We start from the raw sequence: 22,782 nt of genomic DNA, 5'->3' as shown, positions 1-22,782 counted from the left end.
GGCTTGGCTATTTTTTGCTGCCATTTCTCTTGCTGCTTTTTGGTGCTTTGCTGCCCACGCGCCGACACGTTTGGCTTCCGTTGGATTTTCGCCGCGATTTCCTTTTGCGCTGTTCACGTCGCGCAATGACCATACCCATGCCCAGTCCCAATCCCAATTGCCAGCTGTCGTTTTTTGTGCTCGTTGGCCAAAAGTCAACCCATGAGCTGTGGCATTTTTAAGTAATTTTTATCGTCGGACTGAGGTCTGGGGAAATTGGGGGAAAATCGGGCCAACTGGACAGTTGGATATTTGGACAGTTGGGCAGCTGGACAACTGTTTGTGGCGTCGTTGGGGGCGTGGTTCGCGCAAAAGAAATCTGCAGCTAGGAATTTTAAAGTTGTTACACGACCAGCAACAATGAAAACTCCGCCTACAAGGTCAGCGGATGCGGTCAGTACACTTCCTACCATCCGCCCAGCCTGCTCCAGTGCGTACCCGTTTGAGCTGGCGACGGGGTGTGGCACACAGTGCAAAAACTGGCAGTGACTAATGATGATGGTGATGTTGGGTTGACGCTTGGACAACGGGCGAGCAGAGTCTAGTGTCGACAAGTGACAAAATATGCAAGTATCAAACCACAAATTCTCACCCGTGAGTCCACAATCATTTTGACACTGGTTACTGCGAGGCGCAGTGCATGTGAATGCGGATGCGAATACGGATGAGGACTAGATTTGCGTTTGGATAGTTGCATGCCACAGCTAGCCACATGTCCTGTGCCAGTTCCTGTTGCCGTTCCTGTCTGATACCCCCGTTGCAACGTCCTTTGTCGCGTTGCAGGAAATTGAAAAGTGCAACGCAAATTGCGTTCCGCTGAAGGTTGCACGCTCAACGTTCAACGTTCCACATTCAACGTTCAGCATTGACCATGGCGCATCCTCATGGTCGCCATTGCCCTCGCGTCGAGTGGTTGACAATTGATTTGTGTTTATGTGTGCTGTCCGGTCTGCTCACTTGGATGCCGCACAGCCAGAGCACGGATTCGCCCGGACCAGGCACCGTGGCCCTAGCCATGGCCATGAAAAATGCCGGTTGACTGTGATTTAAAGACATTAACATGATGGGTCCGCAAATTTCATGGACGGCACAAGCTGAAATTTAAGTCAATTTAATCCCACTCCATCCCCGGCTCTAAGATACGCTGCTATAGATGGGCCAAATTTGCACACTATTTGGAATTTTACAAACTTAAATGATTGAATCTTAATTATCATATCTAAATTTCGTAGTGTTATACGTGCTTGATTTTTAGAATGATTTATAAATATATTTGTTGCTGAAAGCTGCTGGCGATAATTTAGTTAGAAATCCCTAGGAAAATTTGTTGGTTCTTTAAATTATTATGTGGTTTATGTAAGTGCTACCAGAATTTTACTGCAAAGATCTTTTCTGGTATACGCCTTTTCAGTTTGACCACATTTTGGCACACTTTCCATTGAACTTTTATTTATTTCTTTAGCTTTATTCTTTAGTTTTCATTCACGCGATGACCATGTTTGATCCTTATTAATATTTCACGTTGTTAAATTAGTTTGGGGAATATCTGCTTATTTCACAAGCAGTGCTACTAGATATTGTCCTACAAAAAATGTTAAGTATAAGTACATAGTTAAATAATGAATAATATAATTAGTTACAGCGCAGGGAAGTAAATTTTATATATGTTTTTTTAGTGTACCTACAAGATCGATCTGTATCTAAGATATTTTGTTTCGTAATACCAAAAGTCTAATCTATGGCATTTTATCCGATTGTTTTGTCTTTTTCAGCTGTTTAGTCAGCGAGCGAATTTTGTTAATCCAACCAACGTTTGGGCAAATCAGACAAAATTGTTCGCCTAAAAAAAGTGCAAGCTCACGCTCAAGGACATCTGGAGCAGTTTGAGCAGGAGCCGCCGCATTATACGCACCAACACTTGCACCACTCGCAGCACCAGCAGCACCAGCAGCACCACTCGCAGCAGCAGCAGCTGCATCACCAGCACCCCTACAACAACCACTACAGCACACAGCAGCATCACAGCAACAGCCACTACAACAACAACAACAACAACAACAACGGCCACAAAATGCATTTGACAACCACGAGCAGCAATTCGACGGCATCGAATGCCAATAGCAACAACAACAACAACAGCAACAACAATAACAACAATAACAACACAGCTAACAACAACAACTCCAGCAGCAGCAACAACAACACAAGCAACACAAATGGCACCAATAACAACAACAACAACAACAACAGCTCAAGCAGCAACAACAACACCGAACAGAACACGCCCCCAACACCCGCCCAGCTACTAAACGAGGCATACACCAAAATGACCTCGGACATATTGGCTGAACGCACCTTGGGCGATTTCCTCACCGAGCATCCCGGCGAGCTAATAAGAACAAGCAGCCCGCTCTTCGTCTGCACCGTCCTGCCACCGCACTGGCGCTCCAATAAGACGCTGCCGGTGGCCTTCAAGGTCGTCTCTCTGGGTGACATCATGGACGGCACCATGGTCACGGTTCGCGCTGGCAACGATGAGAACTACTGCGCCGAGCTGCGCAACTGCACAGCCGTCATGAAGAACCAGGTGGCCAAGTTCAACGATCTACGATTTGTCGGACGCAGTGGCAGGGGTAAGTTTCATGCCATATCCATATATATCCATGCAATATAAAAATAAATGAAGAACAGGCAACGGCCAACGGACAAACTTTCTGACATGTCATGCAGCCAGTCATGCACGAAAGTCAACAAGACAGGTCAAGGATCGGCCTTCGGCTAGATCTCAGAAAAATTCAATGAATATTCAGTTTTTGCAATACAATTCTGCAAAACGGTTATGAGCCGAACAGGTGCGAGCTCGGCATTCAGATTTATTTTGAACAATTCGAAAAAAACCAACCCTCAACCCGAAGTAAGCCTTAATTTCTCACTCATGCTTTATGGAACTTTGCTTTAGGCAAATATATCTGATGGTTACCTATTTTTCATTTGAATAGTAGTATAGAAAAATGAATCGGATAATCGGATTTATATGAAAGTCTGTACAATATTCTCTGAAACTCTGTCTCTGAACAGTTTGCCCACGTCACAATAATTTGATGCTCATTTCCCTCGCTTCAGTCATTTCGTGACCGAAAACTATTTTAAGTGCTTCTTTATAAGTGTAACATAAATATAATATATATAAAGCTGAATACATGTATTTATAGAAGTCAGTAGCCGCTGGTTGTAGTCGGGGCTTTCCTTTGTGGCTGAAATGCACTCGAAACAATTTGTTCAATTATCGCCCCCCGTTCACGCCGCTGTCCGCTGAGTGGCAAAAGTTTTGAGTGTGCTCTCCATCTCTTGTCCAAGTATTATTCAGCCACTTTTTGCACTCTGGCATCGTTTTATCTTTGCCTTTTTTCCCCGACATTTTTTTTCCACGCAGCTATCCTTTTGTATCCTTTTCTAACCGCTTGTAAAACGCTGCACAAAATTGTCAGCAGTTCATTAGCAGACGAGTTCCGAAGACTTGACATCAGTTCCGGGTGCCCAGACCCAGTCCCCCATCCACGAGACTTTACCTTAAAGTGTTTAATAGACTGCCAGGCGAAATGGACTGTTAACTGTGCGCGGGTTATGTCAGATTGAAGTTAAAAGACGACTTTTGACACGGCCAGATAGTCAGCATGGGAAATTTAATACATACGATTTAAAGAAGCCATAACTTGTTCTCGCTTGAGTCAAAACAATAAAGCAATGGGTACCGTAATTGTCTTAAATTAGCGCCAACTTCAGGCAGATACATCTTAAATCTTCTATCTTCACCTCGTTACGATAATATCAATGCCAAAACAATACCATTAAACGACTGAAGTTGCCCAAAACTAAGTTTGGGCTGTGAGTGGATCACCAATCAGTCATTCGGTCAGTCAGGACAAACACTTTTATGTATTTGTATAGAGTAAACTTTATAAATACAGGCATAAATGAAATGGTGATTTATTCAAACGAATCAAAACGGAATCAGCTAAACTCTGTTTGCATACAGACATAGGCAGACACTGCGGAGCTTGAAGAGATACAGATGAACAGGCAGAAAATGAGAGAGAGAGAGAGAGAGAGAGAGAGGGACTTACGCATCCGCTGCTGTAAAACCGCAAAAACCAAAGCTTTAACTGCGGCATTTGTGACAGGGCGAGCGACGTTTAACCGGGACCTGCACCAAAGTCTGCCGAATGTGCTGCAGGATTCATGCACTGTCATTCAGTGGGCATGCCAATAGACGCGTCCGTCTTCTCATTTCTCACATCCGTATATGGATTCGCATTGAGGCGTTTAATTGTAAATTTCCATTCATTTAGGCCGTCTGGCAGCCCGAGAGACGCAGAACAACGTCAACGTCCTGGCTAACAAGCCGCTGCGTACCGTGTCGTCGATGCTCGCGCAGACGGCTTGCCCCGTGGCTAACATGAACTAGCTTTACGCATTCACGTTCTCGTTGTGACAGCACAAAACGGGGGGGAAAGTTATGTGTTTCATTTGATTTGCATGCCCATTGTTATATTGGATTCCTTTTGTTATAAATTGGCGACTGTTTCTTTTTCGTTTGATTAATTCGCTGCTGACGCTCAGCATTTCTGTGACAACCACAACACAGCTCTCACACTGAAGTGCATAATCGATATTCTAAGATTCAGTTGGTTACTTTGGCTATTAATTGCAACGGTTGTGGTTTGGTGCTTTGTTTCTGGTTTTGCTTCTGCTTCTGCTTCTGCTTCTGCTGCTGGTCCTGATTCGGCTCGGCAACGCTGCGTATGATTGATTTGTGTGTTTGCATTCCGCTAACCGTTGGCTGCCTGGCTTCGCGGCCGCCATTTTGTTTTAGCTTCTGCTGCTGTCGCCTGCTAATTACAATAGCAAAATAGGAAATGCACATCCACAAACTCACCCCCTCTTCCCTACCACATCTGCTGGTGTTTTCTCCTACCCTTTGGGTGTATCGTGTGCGCGCGTCATGCAATTTAATTACCCGGGCATCGATTTATTTGGCCCCTGCGCTCTGCACTAGGCTACACTTTTAATTAGCAAAGTGCCATGCACATGCACGCAATAACACACACAAACGCATACACACACACGCACACACACACATATACACACACACGCGCACAGAGCATTCGGGGCAGAGGTGAAGGTTGCGCAGGGGCTGTTGGTGCCAGTTGGCGATTGTTACGAGAGTTGCCGCCAAAAGCAAGTTTCGCGTCGATAACTTCTCCATCGCATCATATCACAAAGTGACGCAGCACAGCGTACCGCACCACACCGCACCGCACCACACCACGCGCACCACACCACTCCGAACCACATCAACATTATCGATAAAGATAGCATGTTAAGCTTAGGGTTCGCAGCGTTGAGGTTTTTATTTACACAACTTTCCCAAGCCATTTAAGACAGCCGCAAAATGAACTGCACAAGCCCCCTTCCCACCAAGCCAGCCAAGGCAAACAATCGAAAGTGAAAGGCGGCGTTTCCCCAAAAAATTGTATAAAAAGACAAACGACAAAAAGGGCGCACGTTCCGAGTGTTTGGCTGTGGCCCAGAGTTCGGGGCCGAGACCCAGGCCGTGTCTGGAGTAAGCCAAGACAAATGCCTGGCAAAAGTCAAGACCCCAAGCTGTTAAAAGAAGGCGGCGTTAAAAAGGCAAGACACAAAAATGAAAAGAAAAACAAAAAATAATACAATATACAAATAAAAAAACTTCTACGAACTGACACCTTGACTGCGCCAAGGCCTGGGTTTCAGGATCTGTGTGGAGAGGCGCCACACCCCATTCGTACATTTTTGAATGCGTACACCCAATTTGTTTTTGGCTTTTGGGTCCTTATTGTTGTTGTGTTTTCGTGCTGAAAATGTTGTGGGTAAATGTGCGGCGATTGAGTTTTGGCTTTGGAGTTTGAAGAAAGCAACAGGCAGGCATTAAACTGTGTCACACTCAAAATGAACTCACTTATAGAGATCGCTCTTTGATAAGGCGCATGTTAATCAGCTATATACATTTAAATTAGACGCATATACAACAATAGTTTTAGCCTTAGGGCTGAGCTATTCAAGGCAATTTTATCTATATAGTGGGCTCTAAAAACACACAGATTTAAAAGATAACAACAATTTAATTGCAGTTATACATGTATGTATTTATATAAGTATATAAATGCATATTTGTAATTTTGTACTTACCTGTAAATTCACACGCACGCTCATTTCACCGTCATACATCATTAGGCGGGAGGCATAAAAACAGAAAAACAGAGAAAATGTTTATTGCAGTTTGCTTGATAAAATACATACATACGTACATACGTACATACACACATACATACATACATACATACATACATACATACATACATACATACATCCATACATACCCACACACACAAATACACACATATATGCACTTTCCCGTGGCAAGTCTTATACTTACAATTTTAGATATAACAGTTTCATCCAGCCCGTGGAAAATTCAAACCTTGATAATCTTGATATTTGAAAAAGGTTCAAAATCCTTGAAATTAAGAACAAAAAGATGCAATTAACTGCGTTTGCGCATGTTAGTCTTGTGGTGATAAACTTGAAGCCAAAAACTAAACTATCGTTCGTTAAACCTTTGACCCGAAATTTCCCTTCAAGAGCGGCGTATTTGGCAAAAAACGTATCAAAGCTAATCGAATGGTAAACAAACGCCAATTTGCCACTGTTTTGGATTGGATTCCCAAATTCGCTGCAGCTGCAGTTTGAAGCCAATCGGATAAAACTTACAACTTCCATATAATATCTATGAATCGCATTTTCCACATATTTTAAAATTTTACTATTTATGATCTATGTTTAATTATTTTAATGCATAATATTACATTCAGATTACTTTTCCTTCGGGTATTTAAGTGTTCCATCCACAAGGGAAGATTATTTGTTCAGCTTGTTCAGCCACCTCTCCTTCGAAGAGTAGGCATTTTGTGTGTGGCATTAAAATCAAAGCTGTTGACAAATAACTGAAATCCTTGTTGCAAATCCTTGGCAATTTACAGAACAAGCGTCATAAATCAATTGGGTAAAGAAAGGCATACAAAGCACACACGTGTCGTGCGAGTAAGTGGGGGTCTCTCAGCGTGCCGGGTGTGGGCAGCAAAGACAAAGTGAAGTGGGCCCACACACACACACACACACACACACACCATGTCTCTGCCTGTCTGTCAATGCGTGTGGCTGTGTCACAAATCACAAGAAGGCACACACGCACACACACAGACACGCACACAAAGGCAACTTGGGCACATCATCGTTTTCGTGGCTTAAAATTACAATTTGCAGATTATTTGCAATTAAATTTTTGGCTCATCTCCAAAAGTTTCAATATTTTTGTTTAAATATTTGCCTCGTTTGTCATATTTTGCCTGTCTTGGCAAACTCACGCGCACACGCACGCACACACACACTCTGCAGGGGTACATATATTGGTTTATCATTTTTTTTTTCGTCAGCCATTTGAAATTTCTCTTTACTTTGTGTTTACCTGTGTACACTAAGTCCTTAAAAGCTTTCTGAGCCTTCTAATCCAGCCAGTAAGTCGGCTAACACAAAAACGCATTTGTGGCTTATTTGGTTTCCCGTCGAATTTTCCTCACGGTTTTTTCTTCATTGTTTTTCTTTTTTCTTATTGAAAATTGTTGATTTATGAGGCTTACAGCATTCAATAAAAAGTGTTTTGTTCACCGATTAGGCATTGTTAGGGGTCAACAGCTTTGGGAAATTTATCAGAGTAGATCCTATCAAATCGAATCTATAAATAAAATAATTCCCCTCGCATTCATGTGTGTGCTGGGGTTAAACTTAAAATATTAGCTGAAATCAACTAACCTGTAGGGTGTTTAAAAAAATAAAAATTTTAATATATTTTAATATGACTTCACAACAATTAAGTGCACATCATTTATAACATTTATTAAACTAAAATTTGCCTGCTCGAAAAATAATTATGAAAATAAATTTAATTTAAAATAATATTGAATAAAATTGATTAGTCATTAAATAATATTATATAATATTGTAATTGAACAGTATATTAAATTTAAATATGGGCAATATTGAATTTGAAATATGGCAATCTCATAAATGCTGCAAGAAAAGAATAGAGTTAAGCCTTTGCTTAAAATATCTGCACAAAAGTCTTGCTTATTCCAAGAACATTTCAGATCTCTGATTGTGACAGCTCAAATCGATAAACCACTTTCAAGTCTTTTTTTTACCGAAATTGTATTTGTTTCAAATGCTTTAATCGTTGTAAAACCCCCAAATGATCCCACTCCGAATTAGATTATAAAAGAATTGCCGAAAAATAGCACGACAATGAACAAAACTTGACGGCAATAAAGACAAAGTGTCATAGGACAAAGTGCAAAAGCATTTTGCTGCGGCAGGGCAGTCGGACAACGGGGCAGAAGGGCAGTGGGCGTCGCCACTAGAAATTACTGCAGACAGACTCTAGATGAAGTTCATTTTTTATGGCAAGCATCTAGCCCGAGAAGCTGCTCGAAACTGGGAAGCAAGATGACAACCAGGCAGCTTAAGAATGAAGAAAAGTGCGACCCCAAGGCGGAGATTAAAACCAAAATTAAGGCGGCATTGTTAGCAATGGGCGCAGTGGAGTGTGGCAGCAACATGTGTAAGCCTCCGACGCTGTGGATCTTGGGGTCTTCGCGTGTGTGTGTGTGTGTGTGTGTGTGTGGTTTATTGTGGTGCGTGCCGAAATGATTTACGCTTTGTTTGTCAACTTAAAAAGCAAACGGCGGCAACAGGCAAAGCCCTTGAAGACATTGCACATACGCCGCGTTGTCATTGACAGACAAAACAAAAAAGGCAAAACGGCTACGATTCAAGTGCTAGGTGGGGTGCGGTAAGAAGGTAAAGGGATGGTGTGGTGTGGGCTCCCCCCACAAGGGTGACAGTTTTCGCAGTTGTTAGTCGAGAACAGGAGTTGGCTGAAATGCTTTTAATTGAATCGCAGCATCGTCGTGGGCCTGGCAACACTTGACAATAGCAAAAAGAAGTCAGCCAAGTGGCTGGGACAGTCCTTCTCCAAGTCAGGCTGGTTAGGTAGAGAGGTAGGCGTAACAAGTTAATTAAAAGAAAACTGTGTGGCACAAATGAAATAAATCTTAGCTTTCAACTGCCAGTGAAGCGACGTGTGTGTGTGTGTGTGTCATGTGTTGTAGACAATGAGTTCGAATTGTAATTAATTCTAAGAAGGGAAGAGGGGGTGGGTGGATACCAAACGCGATCTATTAATAATAAATTAATTTTTAAATCATATGATAATAAGTATAAAGAGGTATATAATATGAATAAAATACGCTCAAAAGCAATTAGTATGCAATACATATGGGAAAAGAAATGTCTATGTGAAAATTAATTGAAGACATAAATCAACAATTTTATATTGTTAAGAATTAAATCGATTAATTGACTAATTAAACAATTCGGATAAATTCAAAATGCGAAAAAGGAGTGGAAAAATGACAACCAAAAAATAAAAATAAATGCGACAAACTTGATTGGCACGAAAGAACCTCTAAAAACTGGCTGACATGTGCCTGTTAGAAGCTAATTTCCGGTCTCCTCGGAGCCCGCCAAGCCCTGTTGTAAGTCCCATTTAATCTGATGCTATGATCATTAGCCTTAAATGCCAGCCAGCCTGTTTATATTATTGTGCCATAGTAAACAAATCGCTTTGATTTTTACGATGTGACAATCGACCGATGTTTTGAGGCCGTGAATGTGGCTACATGCGTGTGTAGAATACATTCGAAGAGCTGCCAGTCATAAATTTGTTAAATTGAGTTTCGTTTTCTTTTTGTGTGTTTGGCCTCGTTCCAGGAAAGAGCTTCACATTAACCATCACAGTGTCAACGAATCCACCACATATAGCTACATATAACAAGGCGATCAAAGTAACCGTCGATGGGCCCCGCGAGCCGCGCTCCAAAACCAGTAAGTATAAATAGCAGTCAATGGGCCGTGCCCGATAGGCCGTGCCCTGTGGCCAGGAGCATACTTATTGCACTCACTACACAAGCTGCAAAACTGCAAGAACAAATTAATTTATTTTAGCAATGAATGAGACTTTATTAAAGCACTCAGCACAGACATACACACAAGAGCACACCTTTCACCTCGTTTGTTCATTTTTATACCCTGGACTCATTGAAATTTGGTAAATAAAAGGGTATACTATTTCTGGGCAAGTGCATGTAACTGGGTACAGAAAATATCTCCCACACCATAATATATATTCTTGATGAGCACGATTTGAATTTTGATGTATATATATTTATAAATCTTATCTAGTTTAACTTTTTATCAACGTCTCACCCACTTTCATAATACTGATATATATCGATTTCGAAAGAAAAGTTGCCGGGTAGATCTCAGGAAATATAAGAGCAAGAGACTTCTAATTTGGTATGTGTGCGTGTTACATAAGATTGGAACTACAAACACAGAAGTTAAATAAAGCACAGCCGCTGTATAGGAAAAAGTACGCATGTTTGTAATGGCAGCTCGGCGCTGAGTATATGATATCTTCTAGTCGGGCACTCTCGGCTAGCGCGCTATTACTTGTGAAGTCTGTTGTCGTTGCAGAGTGTTCAATATGCATTGTCGACTCAACGTTTAGCATCTGCAAATGCATATTTATAAGCATGCAAATATTTTACTTTGCATATGTTAAGGCAGACCAGCTCAGACTCGGATCCAGACTAACAACAACAGTTGCAGAAGTTGTAGTTGTTTGTCTTGTTGTCATTGTTGCTAGTGTAATCTGTTGAGTCCGAGAACAACAATTCAATCCATGGCATGATTTATATCCTTAGCAGCCAGACTGCAACACTCTGGCCTCTGGCTGCGAAAACACAGAGACCTCAGGGCTCTGCGGCATAAGCACGCACACAGTCGCACGGGGGCACACACACGCACACACATATAAACGAGAGTTAGGTTTAAGCTGCTGCTACCAACATCAGACAAAAGGTTATTATTTTATAATGAATACAATCTGCCGTAGAGCTGCATAATGGGAGACAGCTCATAGCTGTAAAACAAGAGCCCAGGCCGAGTGAGAGAGACTGGTAGAAAGAGAGAGAGAGAGAGGGGAGAGGGAACGTGAAGGTGATAGAAAGCGTGCAGCATAAAACAGTATGACCAAATATGGCTTTCAACTAGATATCTAACACATATTTTGTTTCTATAGGCACTAAAGAAATGTAGTAGAGACTAATAGGAGTGAAAAATACCCAATGCATAGCTGCTGTTGCAAATATTTAAACCTTCTTCTATACCTCTATACACAAAAAAACACATCCAAATGCACATACATATGAAGTAGCGGGTGGGCTAGTTCTTCGTCTGGGAACTGCAGTCTTTTTAAATCCTTTTTAAATTTTCAGTACCTGCTAATAATACCAAAGCGGATGGCGCTACCTTCAAAAATGAGTTTTTATCATTTTATGCGAGACTGGGAAAAGGAATTTAAAAATAAAGTATTCTTAATCATATTCAAGAACCTACATACCAAGTTGGTTGTATTTAACTCATTAAATCTACCAAGTTTATAAATCGATATTTATCGATATTATGAAAATGGAAGGATAGCTCTTGCATGCCTAGATCGACTTAGTTAATCGTACTAATCCGTTGTATATACTTCAAGAAGGCCCCTTTGTGCCGATTTTCAATGGCTTCCCGGTGTGTTAGGATAAGAAAGTTTGCAGTGAGGTAAACCCGACTGGACAATACTCTGTTCACAGTTCGATAGCAGCTTACCAATGGTGGAAAGGAGTCTTGTAACTTAGTTGCTAAGTCAAAGCCTTTTCTATTGGCAAGCTTCTATAAGAAACCAATTAAAATGATAAGACATATTAACAGGAGGGTACTTTTTAACAGTATGAATGCATATCTATCATCAACATTTTGGGTTCTTTTGAATTGATTATTCATGCACACATACACACACACATAAAATAACTACAAAAGAACATTAAGTTAAGGACAGAAAATTAAAACTGAAAAAAACTTAGTGTTATCCCTTTTAGGGCAACAACAACAATTTCACTTTGCATTTGGCCAGCGACCGTTCCACTTCTCCACGGATCCCCTATCCGGCTTCCGGATGCCGCCAATTGGCAACTGTCAGAGTGAGTACCATCTAACCAATATCCTGCATACATTGTAATTCATAAACTTGTCTCATCATTGATGCAACTTGCATTTTGCATTCGTTGTTGAACATTTTGTTTTCTAATTTTCGGTTTTTCATTTACCACTCTGGGGTAACAGTATATGCAAAAAAAAAAACAAAAAAAAAAACCGCATGCTACCAAAAAATACATGTTCGGTTGAAGGTGGGTCTTGGGCAAAAGGTGAGCTGTGTGGACTGTGTGGTGTGCCCCAATGCAACCGCACAAAATCACACGAAGCGGTTAGGTGGCAGGCTTAAAAAAAAGGAACAATAACACAAACAACGTCAGGTTTTAAACTGCGGCCAGACAAAACCAACAAAAAGTGTTACTATAATTAAACCTATACAGTTTAATGAAAAAAAAAAACACAACTATACAATATATAATAAAAATAAATCTTGACATCAATTTTTCACGCTTTAGGCAACTGAATTAATTGGCCGCTTAATTATATATATTAATATTTTTGTTAATAAAACTTTGCGTGCGCCAAAAAGTTGGCAACAAAAACAAGAACATTGCAAGCAGTAATTCGCGACTGCTTAATGCTCTGTTCACAATTATATGATACCAAACTTGGTTACGAATAGGATTCAGAGAACTTTAATTTCATCTTTCTGATGTCATGTTATGATTCGTAGACGTACAAGCCAGAGTTGTGACGCTTACTTAACAACTGTGTTGAATGTAGATTGTTGGCTGAAATACTCTTTATTTACTAGGGCAACAGGGTATTGTCGTTGCAATTGACATTTCGCTTTACCTTGCCCTAAATTATTATTGTTGTTGCTGTTATTGCGAGCTGCGCTGCTATTAAACTGTTGGCCACTTTATTTAACCAAAGTTTACTATACAAACAAATAAACGTTGGTCAACGCCAACAACAACAGTAACAATGACAATCGACAAACGGCACAAAAAGCAGGCGTCAAAAATGTGTATAACTCGTGTTATTTATCTGTCTGTGTGTACGTAACTTTAACTATGTTTGCCTGCGCGTGTGTATGTGGGTGTGTGTGTGTGTGTATGAGTGTGTTTGTCGCCATTTTGTATTGTTGTTTCTGTGCGCGAGTTAAAGCGCATAAATCATGGCACACACACGAATTATTATTTAAATTCAAAGCAACAAAAGCGCTAACAAACATTGTACACAGGTATTTATACCTATACATAAAAAGGACTGACTGACTGGTTGTCTGACTGTCTGACAGATTGCTGTGTCCTTACTGTCCGAGAGGAAAGCCCTAAAAGCAAAAGTTGAAATCTGCTTTCTTTTGGGACGAAAGTCGGCTTGAGGTAAATGAAAAACTTAAAGAACAACGCAGCCACAGAAGCCCAAGCCTGCTTGGCTTGGTTGTCTAAGCGTCGGACCAGCACAAGATGGATCGCCGGTACAAAATAAGCAGCAATTGTCATTATTTATATTTCATTAATATGTGGTTACACACAGATAAAACGATATAATAATACATTGTCGCCCGACAAAGTCGATTGCATAGCATAGTAGGCTTAAGGTCTGTACATTGAGCACGATCTTTGCGGATTGAACCCCCGCGAAATTTGTTTAAAAAATAAAAGAGGTTTTATTTAGATATGTTTCGTTTGATCCGACCGACGCCGGGTTATTTCCTTTAGTACATATAAGTGGGTGAGAGTCATAAATCAATAATTAAAATTGTGGGCAAGTTTTTTGCTGTGTCTGCATTGTTAGGGTATTTAATTTAATAATACATTTAAAAATGAATTTATATAAAATTTGATGTTTCAATTTAAATAGAGATTTAATTGGCGTACAACAACGACAAAGCCTGCATTTAATCGTTAGTCAAACGTGACAGTAACTTAAATTTAACCTTTTTTCGTGATATTTTTTATATATTCACTTTTGTTCTATAAACTGAAATAATTACCAGCGGTGCCTTTAAACAAATATCAAATGCAATTCAATCAGCATACAAAATGGCCTGCCAATGACTGTCAATTTGCACTTGTTCTCAGTGGCAGTACCCCTGCAGTGCCCGGCAGCTCCTGCCCCCTGCCACGCCCAGTGGCCGGTGTCCAGGCCCCAAGCCATACCCCGCTTGTCTAGCGTGAAGCGCACAAATCAAAATGCAAATTACGCGATTTACAGGCTGACATTTGCCAGGCGACATTGCAATCTATGACTGTTACTCATTTATATGCACGTATATTTATAAATATATACATAAATATATATATACATATATATATACCTTTATGTGCATATATGTACTTGTACATATGTGACTGTGTGTATATTTGTGTAGTTGGCCACACTATATGCAATGAATATATGTGTGCGTGTGTAAATAATGATTACTGAAAGCGTCTGTTGTTACTGATTACCCATAATTTAATTGTAAATATGCAAAAAGCAAAATAACCTGAATTATTTATTAACAAATTTTATTGACAGTCGCTGCTTGACTTAATTACTGGCATATATTTTATTAATTTCGCAAAATACAAAATATAACGATAAACATTAAAAATCAAGTTACGTGCACACACCATCACACATTGTCAATGGCTGGTAAAGAGCGACGTTTCCTAGAGTTGGGAAAATACCAGTCCATCAGAACTGAGAACTATTTATAGTGTTCCTTATGAAATGTCAACGTTAAATGGACTTATGAACTGACTGCCTGCTAAACGTTCAAAGTTTTTCTTAAGGTCTTCTTATTCGCCGGCTGATTTCTATAAAAAATTCAAGATTGAGCGGGTAGTAGCCAGAGCAGTAGACAGTAAAAGATCGAGATACCACGCAAATCGATTTGTATTAAAGATTCTTGGTCCTGTTTGGCATCGCAAAGCATCTTCTGAGTCGAAAGTGAGCTAAGACCGGACCTTCGAGTGAGAGAAAGCCAAGCGTCGGATCAACAAGCGAGAGGTCGCTGGCTAAAACTGAGCTGCAGTTTTTAATTTATATACTTGTTTACTAAAGCACCTTTAAATGTCTGAAGTTTGCACGAATGTGTATTTGAAATACATTGAAATTTTTAACATAATTTAGAAATATGCGGGCAGCGTCGGGCTATTTTTTTTTAAGAAGGTTGGAATTTGAATAAATCATAAAACATTTTGAGACTTAATTAATAAAATGTAAACATGATAGTCATTAGCTAAAATGTGTCCGATAAATCAATGCAAGAGCTAAGTACAGAGTACAATTCGGGTTAGCTTTCCTTGGAAGTTGACTGTAGTCGGCATATATTTGCGAAATACCCACATTTGGGTTGGCTTTGCGAATGTATAAACCGTTCTGACTTGTTAATAATTAAGTAACAAAATTTGCGCAGAGAAAGTCAATCGGTGTGACAACAAACATCAGACAGCAGACCGAAACACCAACAACAACAAGCAACAACAGCAACATCAACAGCAACAAACTGTACACAAAAAGCAACGTAATTAATGGAGGTAGAAGCATTTAAGCCAATAGCATTAATAAAGCCACCACAAAATCAATATCCGGATACGAAAATGCGCCCGTCGCCTATAAAAACTAATTAATAATTTCCGAATGGGCTATTAATTAAGCCTAATTATCTGTGCATGAGTCTGGACCCGCAACGTGGTCTGTACATCATCCGTAACCCCAGTTATCCCCTTCCCTCCACGCCCCCTCCATCAGCCCTGCCCACGATATGGGCCTAACATTGGCATTTTCGGGATCGTGTCCACGCCAAGCGGCCATTGCGCGCACCTTTTACGTTTACATTGAAACCATTTTGGCCGCTGACCGTCGCATCAGAGATTCGTTTGTAATTTTTATGCACAGCTCTAGCTGAAGTCCCGCATAATGGCCATGATGGAGCTGCAATTAGCGGCCCACATGTGCCATAAATTTGAAAGCCGTAGACGCGTAACACGGGCGACCTTTCGGGCGATGGCCGATGGCTGGATTGGGGGTTCACTTATTGACAATAATTGTATACAGTGTGGCGAAACGATAAAGACATTTTTTGCGAACCGATTCGCTTACCCGCTTCGGCTCGGTTTGAGGTACTTTGTTGCATTTGATTTCGTTTAGTTGCTGATTTTGCCATCGATTTCGGTTTGCACTTTTGAGTTCTGCACACATGTCGTATACTTCATCTGCTGAGTATTCTAGTTTTTATCACGTTCTTCTCTTTGTTTGTTTTTTCTCATCTCACGCACACACATAAATCTAACACGTATATAAAAACATAAACAAAAACAAAAACAAAAAAATCAAAATCGATACCAACAACAAAGATATGTCCCAATTTGGTTTAGGTGCCAGCAACACGCATTGGGGCTACGGATCGGCGGCATCTGCATACTCGCCGTACTTAGCTAGCAGCGGACTATCCTCCTGCACTACGCCCACCTCAGCGCAGTTTAACAATCCAGCGTTGGGCTTCACCTGTTCCTCCAATGACCAAAGCAACAATCAGGACTTTGGGGGCGCCACCAATCGCGACTGTGTGCCAAGTAAGTCAATAGTTTTTTTTTTCGATTTTTTCATAATCGATATATATCGAAAAATGTCAATATATATCGATAAAATTATTTTAATTTAATTTTCTATTGTTGAATCAGTTGCTTATTAAATTTGTATTTTATTTATTTTTGATTGCCAAATGTCAATGGGGCTCATTCTAGATTTAGATTCGATGTGAAAAGAACATTTATATACTTTTCGACTCCTTTCCGTTTTGGTGTTCTTGAGTCCGAGTGAGTCCGAATCGTTTTCAAATAATAATTATTGAGTGTCCCAACGAAAAACAATTACTTTTAGCAGCCTCAATTCAAACTAGAACGGTTTCATTTAAATAGTTTTTGTTATGCTTGTTCAAGTTTTTCTTGAACAATAATTATGCAGGAAAGGTTACTCGCTAAAATAAATATCATGAAGAATGAAATGAAATTTATTTTACAGGCTTGTCTATATATTTTGGTTGATTTTACCAATTGCTTCTCATTCCTTTAAATAACGACTAGATTGTATGGGAAGCGAAATAAGGAACAGACCCGTATATAATATTTTTATATTAGTTAGTGTTTCAATAATCTTAAGTCTTTAGAGTGTAAATCAATAGATTAAGTCTTTTATTTTCGTCTTCCAAGTCTGAGATAAAAATTCATTTTTTAAATACATTTCTTTCCTAATTTCTATTCATACTTACTTTGTTTATTTGGCGCAGTGCTGCCAGACTCGACAGCCAGCGATTTGGATCAGCATCTCAGTAGTCTGGTCGGATCCTCCAGTGGCCAGATGTCGCATCATAGCTTGTTGGGCGCCAGTGGCCAGACATCCATTACATCGACGGTGAATGGGGCGGGCGCCGGCAGCGGGGCAACCGCTGGAAGTGCAACGGGCGCTGGCGGCGGCGGTGGTGCCAACTCGATTCTGGTGCCACGATATCATACCAACGCTAGCAATGAGTACAACGTGCATTCCAGCCAGAACGGGCCGCGCAGCCTGAGTGACAGCTCGCAGGCCGAGTCGCCGGTGCAGGAGGATCTGCTGTCCACCAATACACCCAACCTGGGCAGCGGCAGTGGCGCCGGTGCGAGCAATGGCGGCGCCGCCAACGGTGCTGCTAGTGCTGCTGGCGCTGGCAGCGGTACCTCAGCAGGTGCATCGGCTGTCGCTGGAAATCCCGCCATGCTGGGCGCCAACCAAAACTTTCCGGGCATTGTTAACCAGGCTCAGCATGCCTCTGCCTCGGCCTATGGCGGCGGCGTTGGTGTTGGCGTCGGCGGCGGGCATGGCGGCGGTGCTGGGGCCACGGCCGCCAGCTGCAATGGATCGCTCTACCCGGTGCTCCCGGCCAGCCTGCTCTACTCGCAGCTATATACCGCCGCCAATCAGTCGGCGCACGGCTTTCATTCGCACACGCTGCCGGCGCATGCGTCGCCCAACTCCTCCGTGCATGGGGAGCTGCAGAGCGTAATGGATCACATCAGCAATGTCGGCGTACGGCAGCAGCATAACATTATGACCGGCGGGGGCGTGGCGCATCCAGGCGATCTAACATTGATTGGCAACTGCGGCGCGTCGGTGAGGAACATCGAAGATGGAAACACAAATCGTCAGGTGGCCGCGCTCGCTGCCCATCGCGGCCACCATAACCCAACTGACAACGGGGGCAGCGTCTGGAGGCCATATTGAGGTCAGGTTCTGTGGTGCGGCTCCGCAGTTCTTTAGTGCCACGAGCACGTCGAGGGGCAAGCGGCGGAGAAGCAGCACGAGCATCTGCAAGGCAGCGGGAATAGGGACTTGGGTGGGGATATGGGTGGGGATGGGAATGGGGCTGGAAGTGGAAGTGGGAATGGGTGTGGGGGTGTGGGTTACTGAGTGTACATTTCTGTATATACTTTTCTAGGCCGTACGAGACATAATTATTTTTTTTTGTATGCCAATGATAAGAGAGAAGAATCTTTTAGTAGAATTTGTTGGAGTTCTCAAAACTCAAAACTAATATAAAAAAAAAACTAAACAAAACTTATTTATGTTTGTATAGCGCACCAGTATAGTCAAATGTTAAGCATGAAAAGAAAACCAAAGTAAGAACCACTATAAATAATTAAACTAGCAAATGGATGTTGCGAAAAACGTTTTTAGAATCGCTTTCGTCTCAAATTCGCAACGATTTCGACCCGATTTCGCTACTAAAAAGCTTGATGTCCTGTCGAAATCGTTACGCGCTTGAGCAGCTAAGAATGTTTGCAATAGATTTTTAGATACTTTTAACTACTCGTCTGTAGTTCACAGATGAAACTACATTTTAGGCAGCATTGGGTCTGCGCCTCCCAAAGAGAAGCAGCAGTCCCAGGCCCACGGATTTCCCGAGCCATACAACTACACAGAAGCTAGTCATAGAAACGAATCCCCGGAAAAAAACCACAAAGACATTACGAATTCTAGATTCGTAAAGCAAAGCGAATTTGAAGCAGTCGATAGAAATGCAAGTATCTAATAGAAACGATGACAATTTTTCTCGTAGTTCTCAATGTTTATGATATAGGACGTCTTAAATTTGATGTGTTTAGTTTTTCTTAATCTAATTTGTTTTTTTTTTTTGGTTTTACAAATGTAACATACTGTATAGAAGGGATTAGAAAGAAACAGATAAGGTGGTTAAGAAGGTAATGCGAAGAGCCGTTGTATATGAGTTCCTAAGCCGTAATCCATGTTCGTGAATTTGTTTACTGTTTTCATGTGCTTCGATATGCGTGTATGTACTTTAAATGTGTATAAATCTGTGCAATGTAAGCTAAATACTATTTAATATATATATATATATATATATATATATATATATATATATATATATATATATATATATATATATATATGTATACGTAATATATATACAATTAATTATGTCATACTTGATGCAAAACCCAAAACTTTGCAGCACTTATAAATAAATGTAATAACTTTTTTTTGTCTAGTACATAAAACTTTACCAAGTAAGTGAACAGCAGCATTATTGGCAAAAAGTTTCAGAATTACTGTTTTGATGATAATGACGATGATAACGATGATGATGCTGGTGATGCTGATGATGAAGAATCAGCTCCATTTACACTCGCTTATCAAACAAGGTGTAAGAGATCCAAAGAAACGATTTCATTACGATCTGATGCATCATAGTATTACACAGAACTCAGACACATACACATACACACAACGCACACACACACATACACCATCGCGATCTTTAAGATCTTTAAGATCTTCTAAAGTTGTCCAAAACAAAAAAAAAACATTCGCCACATAAGAGCCACAACCAAGTGGTATTAGTCTTAGAGATCAACTTATTTGCAAATGTCCAGTAGCACTTTTTTTTTTTAAATCAAAGTTGAAATTAAATGAATATAATATTAAAAACTGATCGTAAAGTACGTATAATTGATGTATACCAGCATGAAAAAAATAGCAATAAAAACAACAAAAAAATAACTATGTGTATAAATAGAAAAAAAAACGATGTAAAATCTGCTTAAAGAATTTGAATTTTGCATACTATAACTATATATGTACACACATATATATATGTATACCGATTTTTGTGCAGTAACATTTCCATGTAATAAATTGAAATATATGTAATGCAAAATTTGATTTCAAACAAAAGATTTCAAGAGAATACAAGAAAACAAATTGAAGACATAAACAAAAAGATCACGACAATTTAATTAAACGAATACATTAATAAAATCATTATGGAAATTAATAACAACTATGTGTTTTCTTTTAAGGGGTGTGGCTTATTGGAAGGGTTTTTGGTATAGGGCATCGGGTGCAATCGACTGCGCCATACTCTGTTCGCAGTCGAAACAGACGAAATGAGTGTAGCATAATTTTATGACAGACAATTGGGTTAAATGATATTTTGCCATCCTAGTTGGGTCCTTCAGGTCTTTTCAATTTCTGGCACATTAACATTGATTTGATCTACGGAACAGGTTTGAAGTAGTCTAGCTGCAAAATGTTGTGGACTTTAAAGCTTTAAACTTTAAACTGTGACACGCAAAAGCAAAGAAATAATTGGAATGAGGGCTTTATTTGGTAAAGCAAAACCGTTGAGTCTGGCAGCTGGTTTCGTACATCCTTACGAAAGGTGTGCAATACAAATTGCTTGCCACTTTTTACGACACAATCGGGACAATTGGCAAAGGTAAAATTATATTGAGGACGGTGCGCAGCATCTAGCTGTGGTTTAGATTGGCGGGCTACGTAATTTTCCGCTCAATTTATTTCACATTGCGGCATCCAATTAAGCTGCAAACCAGCAGCCAGTCGTGACCAGGACCGGCACCCGGACCACCGAGCCAGACAATGGCTTATGGGATACGCTTTCGCGTTTATTTCTATCTTCTGTTCGCCATGTGCGCTCTTTGTGAGTCCATAAGAGGCAGCGCGCAAGATACGCGAGCGGAACGCGATTGAAGGTGTGGCTGCAGACGTAGGTGGAGGCGCAGCTTTACAGATGAGTGGAAATCGAGCCGAAATGGTAACAAGTATCAAGAAATAACCGCAATAGGTTAGTTAGCTCTTGCCCCGACTGAGACTCCGATACGGAAAGTGCTCACAGAGCAATCTCTACTCCATATTCCAAACGCCATGCAACAGACCTTGGATTTTACTTTATTTTTGTCTGGTGCAACTTTTAATTATTTTATTTGTGCCTACTTATAAGAATTCTAAAGATGGCTTGCATAGCAAATTAGCAGTCAGGCGGCGCCTTAAAGTATGCAGCAGCAACTCCCCCAAATGCTATCGCTGGGTATGTGTGTGTGTGTGTGTGTGTGTGGGGGGTGAATAATTAAAAATGTTACCCATTACTTGCGTCGCTTGATAAAATTTCAAACAAGCACACATATACACACGCATTTGGAGGATACTCAAGAGTAGCTAAGCTGCCGGGAGACTGCGAAACCACTTGAGATGCTGTCTGCGAATCCCCCAGCAAGCAAATTTCTCATTCAAACTTAGAGTGATACGCAACCCCCCCTCCCCACACTCAGTACATTTTTCTCTCTCTTTCGCTTTTATTCACTCTGCCCGTCTTTATCGTGTCTCGCATATTAACACTTTTCATATGAGCAACAAAGAGTCCCTTGGCAACCGCATTGACTGATTGACTGACTGAGTGACTGAGCGACTGAGCTGAAGCTGAACGGCGCTAAATAACTGGCTCACTGAATGCTGTTTTTTGTTGTCATACAGTTAGACTCAGTTGAGTCTTTAGTAGAGAGACGATATCGTATTACTGACACATTCATTTAAAACAAAGTTTTAAAATTGACTATATTTATTGTCTTATCGACGCATCGGTTCCAGAACATTTACCAACTCGAGGTTCTTGATTAGCTTGTCACTGTTTTTCAATAATATTTGAAATTTTTACTATAGATCAATTTAATAAAAGAAGTCATTTATTCGTAAAATTCAAGAGCCAAGTCTACTCCGCGCATTCCTTATTTCTGAAAGTTCCGGTTGTTATTAAACATTTGATAAATTGTCTTTTTATAAAAATGTATGAATATTTAAAGCTCTCTGATAAACATTATAAGCTTCCAAATCATTAAAATACACAAAATAAAATTCAACTAAAATACTTAAAAAATATATTTGATACATTTTAATTTGCTTTCAAAGCATTTTGTAAATGTTTCTTAAAGATAAAGTTTGTCACTTAGCTAGAGCCTTATAAAGGGAATATCTGAATATATTGTTGTACATGACCCACAAGCCAATTTATATTTTCGGCCGCTTTATTAGGATAAAGACGATGCCGAGTGTAATTTGACACAAAGAAACAACAAAAATATACATTTTAATTGAATAACGGAGTAAAATAGATGAATATGTTAAATATAACAAGTACGTTAATCAGTAAAAGGCTTAAAAAATGTTGTAAAAAACAACAACATCATATGTCTAAATGGGGCTGTT

At 40.3% G+C, this 22,782-nt stretch overlaps 1 protein-coding gene across 1 annotated transcript; it reads left to right on the top strand.

Annotated features, from left to right (window-relative positions):
• Window positions 1-2,110: 2,110 nt before the first annotated feature.
• RunxA (Runt related A) lies at window positions 2,111-18,696 on the top strand. Its single transcript, XM_064699703.1, has 5 exons — window positions 2,111-2,672; window positions 9,964-10,077; window positions 12,177-12,278; window positions 16,605-16,802; window positions 17,516-18,696. The coding sequence occupies exons 1-5, from the start codon at window positions 2,111-2,113 to the stop codon at window positions 18,484-18,486; spliced, it is 1,947 nt and encodes a 648-aa protein (XP_064555773.1). The 3' UTR covers window positions 18,487-18,696.
• Window positions 18,697-22,782: the final 4,086 nt, after the last annotated feature.

The sequence above is a fragment of the Drosophila montana genome, unplaced genomic scaffold (genome assembly GCF_035044405.1).
Source record: "Drosophila montana isolate Dmon_TW-CO22-7 unplaced genomic scaffold, ASM3504440v1 contig_1624_1, whole genome shotgun sequence".
Lineage (NCBI taxonomy): Eukaryota > Metazoa > Arthropoda > Insecta > Diptera > Drosophilidae > Drosophila > Drosophila montana.
The sequence above is the reverse complement of the archived record's forward strand: the minus strand, read 5'-3'. Positions and strand labels throughout refer to the sequence as shown.

What these genes read in the sequence shown, in the direction of transcription:
- RunxA (XM_064699703.1), top strand. Translation starts at nt 2,111, where the DNA reads ATGCATTTGACAACCACGAGCAGCAATTCGACGGCATCGAATGCCAAT. An exon ending in TGTCGGACGCAGTGGCAGGG is followed by an intron (nt 2,673 to 9,963) that starts GTAAGTTTCATG and finishes GCCTCGTTCCAG; the next exon opens with GAAAGAGCTTCACATTAACC. An exon ending in CGAGCCGCGCTCCAAAACCA is followed by an intron (nt 10,078 to 12,176) that starts GTAAGTATAAAT and finishes TATCCCTTTTAG; the next exon opens with GGCAACAACAACAATTTCAC.